This window comes from Coturnix japonica, chromosome 1 (assembly GCF_001577835.2).
Source record: "Coturnix japonica isolate 7356 chromosome 1, Coturnix japonica 2.1, whole genome shotgun sequence".
Taxonomy (NCBI): domain Eukaryota; kingdom Metazoa; phylum Chordata; class Aves; order Galliformes; family Phasianidae; genus Coturnix; species Coturnix japonica.
In genome coordinates, this window is record NC_029516.1 from 169060564 (window position 1) to 169078125 (window position 17562).

The following is a 17562-nucleotide window of genomic DNA, read 5'->3' on the forward strand; positions in this document are numbered from 1 at the left end:
AAAGAACATGAGCCAGCTCAAACGTGGCCTCCCTCCATGCAGGCCCAGCATCCCTGCTAAGATAGGAGTTGGACCAGCAGCCAGTTTGCAATGACTCCAGGTCACTCCCTCTGCAGAACACCACCCTCTAGTGACTGAGATGGGCATTTCCTTAGTGTTCCTAACGTGGCTGTGAACAATCTTGATTGGAAACAGATTCCTTTCTGCTGCTCTGGTGCAAAAGGACATTGCTCCCATGGATGACAGCTGTACCTCTGCCCTTGCTGCGACTGCTGCAGGCTGCTGAACTGGAGCAGAGTCCTCAACGGTTGTAGATCTGAATTAAGTCACGTCCTAAAGGGCACCACTTTGTCTCATATCTATGTTAAAAGCAGCTTTGCTTTGCAGATCAAAGCTAACAAAAATCAATCAAATCAGATGCTTTAAACACCAGCTGGAAAGGATTAAACATTTATTTACATACAGATACAGATGTCAGCGATTTCTAAGTATAAAAAGGACATTACAAATAAACATGAAGCATCATACATTCATCATCATGGTCATCCAAAATACATTCCTTTCTCAGCCCCACTGTACCACACTTGAAAACGAGAACTTGGAAATAAACGGACAGGTCCAATGCTTCCAACAGCCCACGACTCCCAGTTTGGTGATCTTTAACACCTCCCTTAAGGCAGTGCTATCCCAGCAACCCAACATCAAGGGCCCGACCGAGTGCAATGCGTTCTCTCTACTGAAACAGTTGTGCTTGATCAGCCAGAAGCGTGTCTGCTCCTCATCCTTCTGGCCACGTGTTCAGGGCCTTTGAGCAATCAGGGCTCTTGCTAGAATTCTGTACATTGTGCTAAATTCACTATTGTTCGGGGGGGGGGGGAAAGACAGCGGGTCTTTGCAAGACGGCCAAATGTGTGGGAAAAGCTCCAGCCCAGGAAATTCCTTTAATGCTGTCATTTCACTGGCATGGGAGCTGCAAACAAAATGCAGCTTTTAGGGCTTCAGCAGGCTTCTAAACTACAATTCAAGCTGCAGATGATGGTATAAAATGTACTTTGTTCGCGGTGTAAAAAGAATTACATGCTCCAGGATTGATTTGGTAGTAATCAGCACTGAGAGCAATTCAGTTTTTCTTCTGTGGAAAACGCCTCGATAAGTTCACTAGGAGTTATCACAGCTTTTCAGGAGAGGGGAAACGTTTTAGACTTAAAAAGCCAAACATGAAGCGGAGTACGGAGAATTTGTCAGTTCAGTAACATGACAAAGGGAAACAAGCCAGGAAACAGAAAATTAAAATGCCTACTCAACGTATTAATGGATTCAGAGCAGATCTGGGTGCGTCTTTCAGTACAGATCAAAGGCAGCTGGGGAAAAAAAAACTCTCATAATCTGTAAATTCACAGAAGAACCGAATGTGCGCAGCAGAACAGAGTGAAGTGGAAATAAAAGCGGAGCAGAAAGGCCTGTCCCGCACTGACAGCTGAGTGACTGCAGCTGCTCCCATCCCAGCAGGCTGAGTTATTTGTTTTTCTTTTGTAAACAGCTGTGGGGAATGAAAGGGATGTGACATAGCTGCAGCACATCACATTATGCTGAAAACTGCACATTTCAAACTGTTCTGCTGGAATCCAGAGAGAGAGAGAGAGGCTCAAATCCAGCACAGCAACCAGCACCAGATCTCCTCCCTGCTTTCATCAGATGGCTTTTTCTCCCCTGGAATGTTGGCTTAAGGAACTGTTCTTCCCTCCAGCTCCACATCCATTCATGTGACACCAGAGAGCCCTTGATCACATCCTCCGAAAGGGTAAGAGTACTTATAGAGAAAGGGAACATCCCGAGGTGAGAGGGACCCACACAGATCATTAAGCCCAACTCTTGGCTCCACGCAGGACCACCCAATATCCAAACCCAATGTTTGAGAGCACTGCCCAAACACTCCCTGAGCTCCGGCACTCAGGGCTGTGCCCACTGCCCTGTGCAGGCTGTTCCCTGCCCACCACCCTCTGGTGCAGCCCTTTTCCTTCACCCCCACCTGCCCCTCGTGGCCCCTCTGCTCCCTGTGAGGGGCTGCAGCCACCATCAGGCCTCCCCTCAGCTCCTCTGCTGAGGACATTTAATGCCTTTATGTTCTGGTGCAATGCTGGCAGTGAGGCCGCACAGCACAGAGGGGACAGTCACAAACATATTAGAAAACAACCAAGAAAGAAAGCAAGCAGAAGCGAAGCAGGCCGGGCTCCAGATGCTCTGCAGGACACTACTGCAGTGTGCTCACAAACACATCCTCAGGAACGTTCCCCCAGGATGAGTGGTGGAAAAAGCAGCAGCACGGGTGGCACCTGCTGCCCCAGCCTGGGACTCAGTTATTTAATTATAGCACTAATCAGAGCTAAAATTATCTTCTGAACCTGCTGGAAAAGGAGGATGGCTTCAAACGACACGATCACATCCAGGAAGTGCTAATAGATTGATATTAATGTGGAAACAACCCGAGTACAGCACAGCCAGCTCTTGTTTATCCATGGCCAGGAAAGCTGAGTTTGTAACCCTTGCTATACTCCTAAAACCAGAATAATCTATTACTGATATTCCCTTGAGTCGCAGAATAGTTTGAGTTGGAAGAGACCCTTAAAAGCCATCTAGTCCAACTGCCCTGAAAAAAAAACAAAACAAAACAGGGACACCCACAGCTTGATCTGGGTGCTGATTTCCAGCTACATTTCCAGTCCAACTTAGTCATTATCATCTCATTTTCAGCTATGCCTATGTTATCTTTCCCCAGTTACCTCCTCCATACTTGGAAGGGCATGGTAGGATCTGGATCCACGACTCCCAACTTGGAGGAAAAAACTCAGCACCCTTAACTCTGCCTGCTTTTTACTCCTGGATTACAGCTCATTCGCAAGAGGGGAAAGGGTGCGATCGCATCCCTGGGTGATGACAGCTGGCCATCCATCTCAGCCAGATATAGCATGCCTGGCAGCAGGAGGCTTTGGGTCCTTTCAGCTTGTGAGCGAGGTAAATCAGAGCAAGGCAGCAGGCCCTGCTGTCTGTTTTCCCAGCCAAGATAAATCCTAAAAGGAGGCAGATGGGAGATCTATAACCTTTATGGGACATTTAGCTACAATTTAAGTGGGTGATTGCATTTCAAAGACTGGTTCCTTTTGGGTTGCTTTCCTTAGGATGCTCTGATCACTTGTGGGAAGCCAAGTGAGCGGCTCCCCACTGCTCACTGCCAGCAGAAAACAGCTCTGTCCTTCAAAATGTCAATCCTTTCTTTGTGGACAGCAACTAGAACAATTACTACCCACAGCAACAAGAGGACAGATTTGATACAAGAAAAGAGAGAGCGGCTTCAGAGCCAAATTTTGACATAACATCTTTCACTGGCCTTTCACTTTGATCGTGTTAGGAGAAGGGGGAATGGCATTAAACCAAAGAAAAAGGGACATTTAGATTAGATGTCAGGGAGAAATCCTTTATTCACAGGGCAGTGAGGCCCTGGCACAGGTTACCCAGAGAAGCTGTGGGTGCCCCGTCCCTGGAGGTGCCCAATGACAGGTTGGAGGGTAGGCAGCAACTTGCCCACAGCCCAGAGTTGGAACTGGATGGGTCCCTTCCAACCTAAGCCATTCTATGACTCTAGAAGTTTCTGTTTTCTTGGGCTCCAATGTGTTTCCTGGTGAGCCCTTACCATATTTATGAGAGTTTCCATGTGTGCTCAACAGCAATGCAAAATATCTTTTAAACTCAAAATGGTCTTCCACTTGGCAGACTCTGGGGGGGAGGGTACATGGGCATTGGGGTCTTGGATACTGAAAGCAACAAGGCAGAAAAATCTCAGGTAAGACTCAAATTCAAAGCATCCCTTATTAAAATCCAGAGCAATCAAAATCTAAGTCACAACTGCATTTTTAAAGAGGACTGGATTGAGGAAATCCCAAGAGGAGGAACATCTCTTCACCTCACCTTTTGAGCTCTGCACAGCTCTCTCTCCTTGCACACAGGACTGTATATCCAGCATGTCCCACAGCCAGGACAGGTTTTCTCTACGACAGCATCTGCAGTTCTGTCAGGCCACAATGGCAGCCCCAAAAGACTGTGCATCCCATACATTTCCTCAACCTATTTTAATAGCCAGAGAATTTCACCTGTTTCCCAAGTGAATTCAGTCTCCAACTACAGAAATTACATCAGCTCAACATCACAGCATGACTTACAGACTGGAAAGACAGAACAAGTGGAAAAGCAGCTGAACAAACAGCAGTCCTTTGGGAGAAGGAACAATGCAAAACCCAGTGGGTCTGACTATAACTAATTGCATCCCTTGCCAGCAAAAGCTGGGGAAAGCATGTCGTCCCACTTGTGTACACCCACAATACTTCTGCATCACTAATTTCGACTTTCCCTCTTTTCAAATCACTGTCTGCTGTGTCAACCTCTGCCTGTGGCTATTATTACCGATGCTGAAGGAATTCAATAGCCATTAGCCACTAAATGTAGACTAGCGGGAGCCCACTGTTACTGATACAGCTATTTCCAAAAAGACAAACAGCACCAGCAGGCTCACAGATTGTAAGGGCTGTTTCATGCATCCTACAGCAAAGAACAAAGCATCGTGTCTGGCAACTCCTTACATGTGGTTTTCATTAAATAACGATCACAAAGTCATTCAGCATTCAGTACAAACACATATCCCACTGCAGCTCAAGTGACTTACCTGCACATCAAAGTGAGATATGAAGTATAAAGAGACATCCAATAATTTCATTTTTTCCCACCAAAACTCTTTTTCCTAAAGGGCAGATAGGATATTGTTGTATTGTTTGTTTGTTTTTTTTCCCAGCACTTGCTCTCTGGTGGGGAACTTGAATAAGAACAGATGGGAATCAGGGCTTCTTCCAGCACGTTACAGTAAATGCCTAAAGGAAAATACTGATGGAAGTACCTCACAAAGAGCGAGCAGAAGCACAGAACACTCAGTGGTTTACCCAACATCATCCTGAGGGAATCAACAGCTGAATGGGATAACAGAGCTTAGACCACCTAGTTTTCAGGCGATGCTTTCACAAATCTCTCCAAACAGGTTTGCTAAAGAGCAAACAAAAACCTGTTGGCCATTTGACACTGGCTTATGCTTGGAGCTATTCAATGTGCTAAAACGTTTAAAGAAAAGGTTTAATTAGGGCACTACTATAAATATCCGCTTTTCACCCAGAACTAAGAAGATTACACCATGACTGTGTGTACCACCCTGAAAAAGCATCAAAACCCTGCAGCTATGCCAAAAGCAATGCCATGCTCTCTTGATAGTGGAGAAGATTTCCAGTCAAATTTGGCCCATCGCATCAATTCTGTGTGGGTTTTGGACATCTAACCCAGGGAGCATCACAAAGCTTTCACGGGCAGCTCTCAAAAACCCAGTCATCCAGCAAGGTGCTGGTCAGAGTTGGAGAGACAACTGTGAGATAACTGGGATTTGTATTCTTATATCTCCTTCAGTTTTTCAACTCTGATCAATCTGCTACAATATACGGTGTCATTAGCAGTTGAAAAAGCTCCTCTTCTGATCGCAGAGCCTTCAGCAGAGGATCAGATCTGAAGATAAGTCCTCAGTGCTAGGTGGAAAGATGGGCTTTATGTCCCAGAGGGATATTACAAGGTAGAGAAATATCACTCCTTCAAAGGAGCTGCTGCAATAAAACATTGCCTCTTGAAGCAGTACTGTGTTTGTTAACTGCAGAAAAAAAACCCCAACATGTTTCAAGCTGCAGCTTTGGCTTATTACCTTGTAAAATCAAACATACCACCCTCACTTCAATTTCTTAAGAGTCTACACTGAATTAACTTTGAAAGGAATAGCTTCAGATTTGTCCCTGGAGAAGTCAGATGCAACATTGGCCCTACCACAGCACTCCACTGCTCTGGAAGAGCACATTGCTGTCTGGAGGTGGAGGCCTTGCACAAAGATTTTTTAGCAATAAGAACCAGTGCTTGCAGGTAGGTAGCGAGCCTCCAAAATAGCCATCTACATGTTAGGAAAGGACCAAAAAAGAGACTTTGCCTTCTGGAAACCTCCAAGAGAATTCTCAAGAAAATAATGTTAGCAGCTTCTGCTATTTGATTAGTTCAGTCATAATGATGTATTAGAGTACAACTTCCAGAAATGACACAAGGAGCATTTGGAAATGCACCGATACTGATATTCACTAAGATTTACCTGCCCAGCTTTGATGGTTTTGGGAGCCAGGCTGAACCTGCTGGCATTTCAATGGGCAGACTCCTTCCTCCTCAGTTCACTTGGCCACAGAGCTGCCCCTCTACTCAATTATATACTATCAAGCCCAGCATCTAGAGAGTAAAAGCTTTTAGAGATTGAACACATGGAATACTGATTTTTAACTCAAGTGTTTCCTTACCTGTAACACCCTGAGTCTTGCTATAAACAGAAGCAGCTATTCTGGTATTGGGTGGTCTGAGCAAGCTCAGATCAGGCTGCATTTGGCAACCTGGGGAATGCTCAAGAAAGACAATGCTCTCATAAGCTGTACCACACAACTCAGAAGAGCAGAAGCCATGAAGCCCCACACCTTTCTGAGCAGCGACCAAAAAGGACCGGTGCAGACCAGCGCATCAGTCGTATTTCCCCAAAATGTAATGCCTGCAGCAGCACTTTGCAAAGTCTTACCTCAATGACAAGCAAGATTTGTACCACAATTTCTACTTCTTAATTTTTAGCACTAATCATGAAAGCAGAAAGTGACGTAAAATTAGCGAGAAAATACTTTAAATGGCCATATGACACAACTATCCCCTCTCTCTCAAATACATATATCACCATTACTGATCAAAGGCACGCCATGATACAACCCAAAGAAATCTTTCCAGGAAAATGTGAAAAAGCATTTTAAAATGCTACTTTTCCTTTTTATTATTATTATTATTATTTTCAAGAGGAACTTACTGGCAGCTTTTACGTCAATACAAAAGCTCTGTTATAGTCCTCAGTAAATGCCGAATGATATTAACTTTAGAATACAGCATATCACAGCCATGTAATTGTCAGGAGAGATATACCTGGATCAGCTAAACCGAACTCAAGCTTCTAAAACCCATCTCCCGTGTGCGCATTCGATATCTTCCAATTCTGCTTTAAAGTCAGTGTGTAAATTTGCATCGTTCGCATATGGCACTCGAGGTATAACACAGACTCTGTAACGCTTCCACTTCAGGGGCTTCGTAGAAAGGAACTGCCTAAATAGTTACACATACGCTGGAGTCTGAGATTAAGAGCACTAAGCATTGAGTAAAGCAAAAGACTCTACAGCCCTGAATGTGAAAGCTACTGTAGCAGAGAGGTCAAGAAGATACCATCCCCAGCTTCTCAGGGAACAGTTCCGTAAGGAGATCGCCAGAAGGGTCAGACACAGAACGATGCCATTTAGCACTAAAAAAAGAAAATCTCTACAAAATTGTATGCCTGCCTTTCCAGAGGGAACTTTATCTACAAGCTTTATTTTTAACCCAGACATATTGCAGGCTGCCACTTGAACTGTGCTCTCTTTGAACCCTTCTGCACAATCAGCGCACACAAAACATTTTGGTCATGTCTGGTGCACTTCTTCTGTTCCTCCAGTAACATTTTCCAAGGCATTTTTTCACTTTTGGACATTACTAATTAGAGGAGGGACACTTTCTTAGTTACGTGTTTCTAATATTTCCAGGAAGCCTTTTCATCCTGCAGTGATCAAAGAAGCACAGTCACTTCTCGCTATGTTCAGGCCTAGAAAAAGAGGTAATGAGATTTTAATGAACAGTGCTTATTAGTGTTCTTTTCTTAATCAGTATAGGTTACACATTCAGAGGACAGCAATGTAGTAAAACTACATTTGGTCTATGGAATATTTGCTGAACTGCTAGCACCAAAGGGAGCAACGGAGCTGTATCCATGTCTTCTCAAACTGCTGTTTGGAAATGTTGAGATGCATAACATTTTTTTAATTATTATTATTCCATGTCCATGAAAGTGCCTGTAGATGAGAGACATAACACAATTTCAAACACCTTCCTCCACAAAGACTCTATATACACGTCCCAAGAATTCACTCAGCTGGCTGCCCGCAAGATTGCCAGCAAAGTCCTGGGTCAGTGCTCATCGTTGTTTTTTTTTCTTCTTTTAAAAAGGAACAAACACATTGTTCTGTAAGAGAGATTTTTACCTCTTCCAAATCTTCCCCAAGAGAGGTTGCTCTAATCTCTCCCAGAAGGAAACGCAATAGCTCATTTTCTGCATCACATGAAGCTCTTGTGCAACTCTCCTTTCTCCTAACCCACTCCAGAGACTGCAAGAAAAATTAAATGTGAACCACGTTATATTCTGCTACGTTGCCATGCAGCTGGAGCTGTCAGCCTGCCATGCTTCTAGGTCTGCGACCTGACTGCGAGGAAGTCAGATGGGTCAAGGCGGAATTCAATCCGAGGAGACAAATCCTGGCGAAAAATCTTCAGGGCCCATGGTGGATGGGGGATCACATCCCAGCTCTTCAATTAAAATTACAGCAAGTCAAATAGCTGATACTTTTACCCTCTCCCGGTAATGGGGATGAGACATTGTTCACCAGGGTGTTCTGCCGGGCCTCGCTGATCAGCCGGCAGGCTAAGTCCAGGAAGAGTTTTTCCACATTATCTGATTCTTTTGCTGAGGTTTCCAGATAGTACATGTCCTGCGCCTCGGAGAACTCCGCCGCTCTCTGCTGGGAGACCTCCCTCTTATCAGCTAAATCAATCTTATTACCTGCATTGGTAGAAGATTGTAGAGAGGGAATTAATTTGACTTTCAAAACAAAACAAACAGAAGTTTGGGATATGGAAGAGTTTGGTGCTGTACCTACTTCCTTTCAGTATCTAACAGGGGTCTGTTATAAAGAAGGGGACAGGCTCTGTAGCAGCGTTTGTTGTGGCAGGACAAGGGGAAATGGTTTCAAACTTAAAGAGAGATTTATACTGGCTATAAGAAAAAAGTTTTTACAAGAGTGGTGAGGCACTGGCACAGGTTGCCCTGAGAGGTGGTGGATGCCTTGTCCATGGACACTCAAGGTCAGGCTGGATGGGGCTCTGAGCACCTGATGGAGCTGTAGGTGTCCCTGTTCTTTGCAGTCAAGTTGGACTAGACAACCTTTAAGGGTCCCTTCCAACTCAAATGATTCAGTGCTCTCCCTTACAAATAATTGGTTCCCCAGCTCACGGTCTGGGTTCACTCAATATCAGCTCACCTAATGGAATATGCCCTGTGAACATCCAAGTCAGTCAGCTTTAATTTAGCACCAGTGCGTTTGTTTGCTGCTATCAACTGACATTAAAGGATTTCCATTTTAATATCTATTGAAAATTCTCCTGTTCTGGCTCTGAGGAGCACTTAAACTGTCAATTACAGCATGTGAGACACTAAGTGTGATATTCCTCATGTCATTACAAGCTTTAAGGGAGTCTGGTGCAGAAGGTGCTCTCCTAGTTTAATTAAATATCCCTGTGAACAGTCTGGCTTGGAGCATGAATGGGCTTGGGGCACTCAAAGAGCAAGGTGGGATAAGGAACCAGCCCCTTCCACCAGAGCTCATTTTAACAAGGGGTTGATTAATGTCTCCAACCAACATCTGATATGATTTTAGCTTGTTACTGACCACTTCACTTGAAATGCAATCTTTGGGCCGTAAATTAATCTTACAAAGAAGATAACAAAACACAGGATAGCAGGGGGCCATGCCCAGTTTCTTTGCAGGTTCAGGAGGAAACCTTTCCCAGCCTTGTCCTGGAGCTGGCGTGAGCACCCATGGGAGATGGCTGCACTTCCACTGGCAAGCCACCTCCCATTGCCCTCCTTCCATCCAACATCCCTCTTTTCTGACCAAACAAGTCTTGTAGTTACAAGTTCTAAACAAATAATCACTCAAAGCAGTTCATGGGTGTTACCATTTTCAAAGAGGGTGCCGTGGCATTCATCATTTATATTTCATACAGCAGATACAGATAATTAACTTAATGTTCCCTAAAAATTAATGTATACATTTGCTAGTTGTTAATTATTTCTGTGCCATATGTACATGAGCCATACTCTTCTTATGGAGTGTAATGAGTTTCTTGCATGGAAGCTCCTTAAATCACAATTTGCTCACTCGCAATATTATCAGGGCATGTAAAATTCAAAAGATTTTTAAAGATATATCGAACATATTTTATAATGCTCTGGATTTTGCAAACTACTAAGGAAATAATGGCACTGCAGTATGAAACTTTCTGGCTTTCCCCAGGTAACATTGCTATTTCTCTTTACATATTCTTGGGCCTTTAAAAGTCAAGTCCTGGACTATCAGGTATATAAAAGCAGAGAATGGAGAAGCCTGGGTAAGTAAAATAACCTCCACTTTGCTTGTAGCAGACAGATGGCTTGAGGTCTGTTTCAGCTTGAGCTGAAGCTGCTATAGATTAACATGGCATTCAGTATTTCTTTTTAGGTTCCCTAAAATTCATGAAAAATACCCATTTTTCTATCTCTGCTTCATCCATGAATGCTAAGATTGCTATTGCATCCTGAGCTGGTTCTTGAGCCAAGACTCCTCTGTCTACAGCTATGGGGAGTATCAATCTGTCTATCTATCATCACCAGCTTGAGCAGATCCTCAATTACACTGAGAGACCTGAACTGGGAGTCACAAGAGAGAAGTTCCCATTCTTAGCTCTGTAGAGCTGCAAAACCAATGCTTCAGTGCTTTATGGGACCGATCCATGGGAATTATCCACCTCTGCATGCAGTAGCATTAGGCTTGAGGCAGGACATCCAGAGAATGGCAGCAAAGATGGTGGAGGATCTGGAGCACAAGTCTTACGGGGAGCAGCTGACATTCATTCTCATTGACATAGACTGCCCAGGGAGGTGGTAGAGTCACCATCCCTAGAGTCGTTCAACAGCCATGGAGATGTGGCACTGAGGGACGTGGTTAGTGGGCATGGTGGGGATGGGTTGACAGCTGAACTAGATGATTTTTTAGAGGCCTTTTCCAACCTTAATGATTCTATGCAACTTGGGGTCATCTGCAGGTGGAATGACCCAAACAAACCCACTGTGGGTACAGCTCTGCATGGCAACGAGACCTGCCGCATCACTTCAAGCATCAAGCAGACACCAATTCTTTGTCACCAAGCACCCCAGGTGGCAGCTCACCCCTGTCCAGGCCACTTACCCACTAGCACAGTGATGACCTTGTTGCTGGCGTACTGCTCGATTTCCCGCAGCCACTCAGGGAGGCAGCGGAAGGACTCCTCGCAGGTGATGTCGTAGGTCAGTATCAAGGCGTTGGCACTGCGGTAGTAGCTCTGTGTTATGGAGCGGAATCGCTCTTGTCCTGCCGTGTCCCAGATCTGCAGCTTTTGGCATAATGAGAGGGAGAGGAGAAAAAACATCATTTAAAGGTGCTTTTGCTTTTTGTTGTTGTTGTTGTTAGCAGCGCTGTTTTAACCTAAAGGCCCTCAGGGTGCAGCAACTGCTGTGAGAGTGCTTTGCTCTTCTCCCCTTTGGCTTCCCATCCCCCATCTCTTTTTTGTTTTGTTTTCATTTCTGCCTTTGCAGATTGAAATGCAAGGCACAAAGTCAGCTGGCATCGCTGCTGACTTCCCCGCAGCACTCACAAGGCTTTCATGGGGACAGAGGTATGTGATGCAAGCAGAAACTCTCCTTCCCTGTGGTCCGACCCACAGCAGGGTCTGTCCCAGCAGTGGCAAGAAAGCCTCTCCTTGAGCTCTGAGAGTCAGTGATTTATCCTGAGGTGATGCATTGGAGGGCTGAAAACACCAGCTCAGATTTGCAGGCTCATCCAGGGACTCCCAACACATTTCTGTCAGAGGTCCCACCCCATTGCTGGCTGCCTCCCTTCCCAACATGACCAGTGTGATCCTTAACTACAGCTCAGAGGTCACAAGTCGAATCACTGCTTGGCAAGCCCTCCAGGTCCAGAAAAACAACATTCATTTCCCAATATGAATCGAACTGAGACCGTTTGCATAACTTGACCCTCTGACAGATTTTGGTGGGTCACCAAAACCACAACTCTTCCAAAGGGCAGCACAGAAAAGCATTCAAATGAACACATATCTGCTTAAAAGTGCATTGCTCTGCTTCAGCGTCTACTTTTTAAGCACCCCTCATAGGAATTAAATATGTGAAAGGCTGATTTCCAGCCAGAACCCTGTGTACTTTGGGAAGAAAAAGTTAAAGTAGTTGAGATTTTTTTCCATATATTCAGCAGCCCACAACAGAGGAAGCCTTATTCTAGCCCAGTTCCAAAGTCAAACTATGTCAGCTACTCATCACAAATGCATTAGCTTGAAACAAGAGCCCCCACTGGCAGCTTTCAGATGTGGGGTATGGTTTTTAAAAAGTACATTTTTGCAAAGAAAGGAATTTGTTGCTGGCTTACAGCTCCTGGCAGCCTTGTGCTTAATCTCTTGGCATAGCCAAGGTGTCCCCTTCAAAACAAACCAGCCTAACTCCTGATAGAAAAAGCACTGACAACTTTGTTACAGTTCTTGTTCTGTTATTTCCCAGGAAAAAATACCTACAGATTGGCTTAGTGGTTACCCTTAGTAGATAAACACTTTGCATTCATTGTGAATGAGAGGCAGCTTCCCTCTGCCCCAGCATTTTGCACATACTCTCAGCTTTCTGCACGTAGGGAAGTGCAATAAGATCACAGGTGCATGCAGCAGAGCCTGGTGTTTGTGGCAGTGAGGATGCTTATCATTGACTGGCACTGTAATTACTATCACAGTCGTGCAGCCTCTCAGAGCACACACTGCATGTCTATTTAGTCCTGTCAGAAATGATCAGATAGATCAAAAACCCCTACACTGCAGAGTGCTGTCCTGGGGTACCTACCAGCAACTCTTAGCAGCCTCCCATATGAAATGACCTACACACGACTCAGGCTAGCAAGTCCCTCTCCACTGACTTTCCAATGCAATTTTAAAAGCTAAAGAGTATTTTCCCCAGAAATTCTTTTATTTGTAAGTCTGAAAACCTCCTTGGTGCATGGCTCTGATCTCAATGGCTTTGTAATTGAAGTAATGTACTTCCTGGCATAGAGGCACTCGTGGCTTGGGCATGGCTCCATGAGCTCACAGAAAGTGCCTCATTGCACTGAGATGTCACTTTTTCCACTCCATGCTGTGAGTCATCCCTGCTTTTCTCACTCGTTAAATGTTGATTCTCACTATTGCTGCTTGCTCAGAAAACCTCACCTACAAGCTCATTCCCTGCCTGCACCGATGCAAGAGGCAAACAGGAATCCTTCTGCCTTTCAGCAAGTCTCAATGTTGGTGTTTTCCACTAACTTCAGCCATTCAAAACCTGGACTTCAGATAGAAGCAAAGCTGTTGGGGCTTCATCTACACCTGGCAGAACACACAGATGGCAGGAGAGAAGCAACCAGGAAGGGATGGTGTCTGAAGCAGATGGGAAAGCCTTCCTCCAAGACTGCATTTCTCTCTCCACTGACCAGGAAAGTCTCGAGACAGCTGGGTTATGGCAGGTAGGTAAGGTAAAAATGAACTCCACTTCAGTGATTTCTTCACTCCTCTCAGGTCTGTAACTCAACAGGAGTGGGAGTCAGCTTTTCTAAGACATCCCTTTTGGTGTTTTCCCTTACAGTAAGTTCACTGATAAGATCCTGATGGCAATTGTGAAGAGAGATGCAAAGATCGCCCAGCATGTCTGGAGATATAACATGGAGCCCTGCAGCATGTCCACAGACCTTCTAGCAGCAGGAGAGCCGAAGCAAGAAAGTCAAACTGTCATGCCACCGTATGAGTTTACAATGAAATCCATCATGTTCTTACCTTTACTTTTTCACCATTTATCTCCACAGTTTTAATCATAAAGTCAACCCCGATCGTGGCTCCTTGGCCTGGTGGGAAGAGACCCTGAAAGAAAACAGTTTTGTTAAACAAGTTCTGTAGCAAGGCAGGTCTCCCTCTGGGTGTCCCCATCCCTGTTCCTCCTTTGCCCAGTTCCCAGGACACTTATTTCCATCATTTAAATAGAACAACCTTGAAGGAGCTGCACCGAAAGGTGTGACTGCTTCCTCTGCTGCTCCAGGTAGTGGGGACAGGGTCTGGAGAGCTCTGCACACTGACCCATACCCACTGCATCCACTGTGTGAAGCCACAAAATTTACTGTCACCTCTAATGGGAAGTTAAACAAAAAATGACATTTCCCCAGCTTTGAATTTTGGGTGGTCCTGTGTGGAGCCAGGAGTTGCAGTCCCTTGTGGGTGCCTTTCAATTTGGGGTATTCTATTGCTTTATGATCCACAAAGGGAAAAGGAGAGGGTAAAATCCCTTCTGCCTCTTCTGAATGCACAGAAGCAAGGGAAGGGTTCTCTGATCCAATTTTCCATTGCCTTGAAAGAGATGGGAACCTGAAAAGGAGTGCCCAGGGCACCATCAGCAGCTCCCAGCAGCTGGATCCTGCTCCCAGAGCACAGCCTGCAGCTGGAAGTTCTCAGCTTCTATAAAGGAGGAGGACAGCCAACCAAACAGAACCCAGCAGAGCTTTTTGATTTCTGGTGTCCCAGCCTACAGAGCTGTGTTGGTTTTGGGGCAGAGCCATCCCCTGTAGCAGCAACAACATTGCCAAAGTGCAAGGAATAGCAGCAGCAGATTTTGCAGTTAACCCTTCTGGTCTGACCAGCTTCATTGCCATCAGCTAGTACAGGCAATCAGAGAGCACACATTTAACATGACTAGTTTTAAAACAACAACAACAACAACAAAAAGCAACAAACATAACTTCAATTTTATAGCTCATCATGCAAACTCAGAGCCCAAATTCCAGATGCCTGGTTTCTTCCCTGCTGTTCTGTCACAAGAAAAAGCAAAGGCAGTTCTCAAACCTTTGCATTTGACTCACTGTCAGCAACCAGACAGATATCCCCTCACCAGCCTCCACTGTTACTAAAAGGTTTTTGGAGGCTGCTATATGTAAAGCCACAAACAGGCAGCACAGATTTTTGCCACAAGGTCTCCTTTTGCTGTTAGCACCATTTCACACTGCTTCAGTTCATTCAGTGCCCCCATTAACTCTTCAGGTATAAACCCTAAAGGGGACCTGATGTTAACAGAAGACCTTGGGCTGATAGCCCAGGAACCAAATTAATTAATCACCTACTGAAGAACAGTGCTAGGGACAGCTCTGTGCAGGAGCAGCTTGGCCTACCCTAAAGGGATGAGAAAGTCCATAGAGAGAGCAACAGAAGGACTTATAGCCAGAGCCCCAGCAGGACCACATACAGCACCAAGTACTGATGCAGTGCTCGTGCTGGTACCTCACTGTGGGTGACACAAGGCCATAAGCATGGACTACAAACGCCCCTATGGAGATGCAGTGCTGGTGGGGACATCCACGCTCCACATCAACAAACAATCAACCTTACCTGGGTGAAACGTCGCACCAAGCAGGTCTTCCCCACACCGGCGTTGCCAATTAAAACAATTTTGAAGAGGAAATCATAATCTTCCATACTCATTTACGCAGCTGCAAGAGAGGGAGAGTGACAACTGTGAACTGAAGCAGTGGCTGAAGAGGTGTCCCCACGTTGGCTGTGCAGCTCTGCTGTGGGACAGCTCTGAGTTTTGACTCCTTCCCGCCAGCAAAATGCTCTTCCTTTCCCATTGGACTTTATTCCTCCAACTACCACAACAAAGGTCTCCCCAGCACGTGCAGATTGCCAAGATAAGGGACACAAGCCTGTCCTATCCTGGTGGCACTGCACAGGCAGAGTCCAAACAGCTCCAGCAACGTCACCCACTGCACAGCTTCAGCCTGCTCCTGGCTTTCGTGCCATCCTGTGAGTCATCAGTGCTGCCTTCAGCCTAGGGCAGGTGGAGCTGGGATGGGGGGGGAAACCATGGTCAGAAAAGAGGGAATGCAGAGGAAAAAAGGAAAAGAGGGAATTCAAGAAAATGCAGGCATTGTGGTTGGTGGCAAAAACCTGTCCTCAAGACTGATAACCCCTGTCCTCAGGGGAAACGGCATAGAAGACTTTGGTAAAGAGACAGATTCACAGCTGTCAGTTGGGTATCTGAGTGTGGTACCCAATCTGCTGGTACACAGGCATTATGGATGAGGAGATGGAGCCAAACATGGGGATCGCAGGGCTGGTGAGAAAAAAGGGGGGGAAAAAGAGTATTAGGGAATTGCTGTTCTCTGACAAGCCCCATTTGGCTCACAAGATTGACTCAGCCTGACATCACAGCAAAACAGCCCTCTGTGCATCACCTGACCCAAAGGCTGGCAAGGTGAAAGACCAATTCATCTGCATGGTGTTATAGTGCGACCCTTGGCCTCTTCAGGAGCCTAAAAAAAGGCTAACCACACCAATTAGTGACTAATGATCTGCATCACACCGGCTGACAGTCAGGAGGGCGCAGCTGAGTCACTGCACAGCCACGTCACCACTGAGACTGAATCCATCCCTTGCATGGCACTGCACACAGCTGGGAGCAGCCCTGAGGATGCTCAGACCTCACCTTGCTCCAACACCCAGCAGTGGGACCTTACAAAGCAGGCTTCCAAATGTGCTTGTTTGTATCCTGAGGGTGTTATCTCTTATAAGAGATTCATGCTTCCATGTGTGGCTTTCCCTGGATAATGCAGTGTTAAGAACGTGTTGATGTTCCTCTTATAATCAAGGCTAAATGCTGTTATATGGCTTCCAGCTTTCAGACCATCCAGCGCAAAGAAAAATGTGATCATCTACTAAAAGCTATTTCAAGACTATGGAGGCTTAGTCAGCACTGGATAATTATCCCTGGGATTCTTTAAATCCCAGAGGGCATTGCTACCCCGGAGCAATTTCATTTATATTACTTGTACCCCAAACAATCCAACATTCAAATTTATCTTCTCAGGAACCTTAAAAATAAACTTCCTCTGCAGATCTTTGAGCTGAGAAAAGCTAAATGGCTCAGACATACCCTAGAGTTATGTCTGATCCCCTTCGTTAGGCTCCAAGACTAATTATATGTGATAACGACCCCTGAACTGGAGCTGGAAGAGAAGCCAGGGATGTAAAACAAACAGTGTGATGAGCAGATTAAATGCCAGAATTAAAGAGGGGGCAATGAACGTGGGATAACTGGGAGGGAGAAAGAAAGCAACGGACAGAGAAGAAATTCAGAGGGCAGTTGAGGTTGACCATCACTGCCCTATGCCCCCCAGCTACAAGAACTGGTGTTCCTATGTGCACACACTCAGCTATCACGCTGTCAGCACTGAACACGAAAACACTGCGGCACTTTTCCCTTACGAAATCCCTTCCTTTGCAACTGGAGCCTTTGGGCCAAGTGACCTTTCCTGCTGACTCAGTCACACACAATGCTCCCTCTCCCCAGGGAAGATGTGGCTCAACCTCTGCCCTCACCAATACATCACACATTATTTTTTTCTATTTTGAAGCATAGAATTATTTTTCTTTTCCCCATCTTTTTGTTCTTTTCTGTTTTCTTGTGTTGGCAGG

The 17562-nt window shown here is 45.5% G+C and overlaps 1 protein-coding gene across 1 annotated transcript in view; it reads right to left on the reverse strand.

Moving 5' to 3' along the window:
- Window positions 1-865: 865 nt before the first annotated feature.
- Window positions 866-17562, reverse strand: part of RAB30 (RAB30, member RAS oncogene family) — a 39236-nt gene continuing 22539 nt past the window's right edge. Inside the window, exons 2-5 of the mRNA XM_015852388.2 lie at window positions 15478-15578; window positions 13882-13965; window positions 11232-11415; window positions 866-8788 (exon numbers count right to left, since the gene is read on the reverse strand). Coding sequence (XP_015707874.1) covers window positions 8538-8788; window positions 11232-11415; window positions 13882-13965; window positions 15478-15570 — 612 coding nt within the window. The 5' untranslated portion in view covers window positions 15571-15578 and the 3' untranslated portion in view covers window positions 866-8537. The remainder of the gene's footprint in view (window positions 8789-11231; window positions 11416-13881; window positions 13966-15477; window positions 15579-17562) is intronic.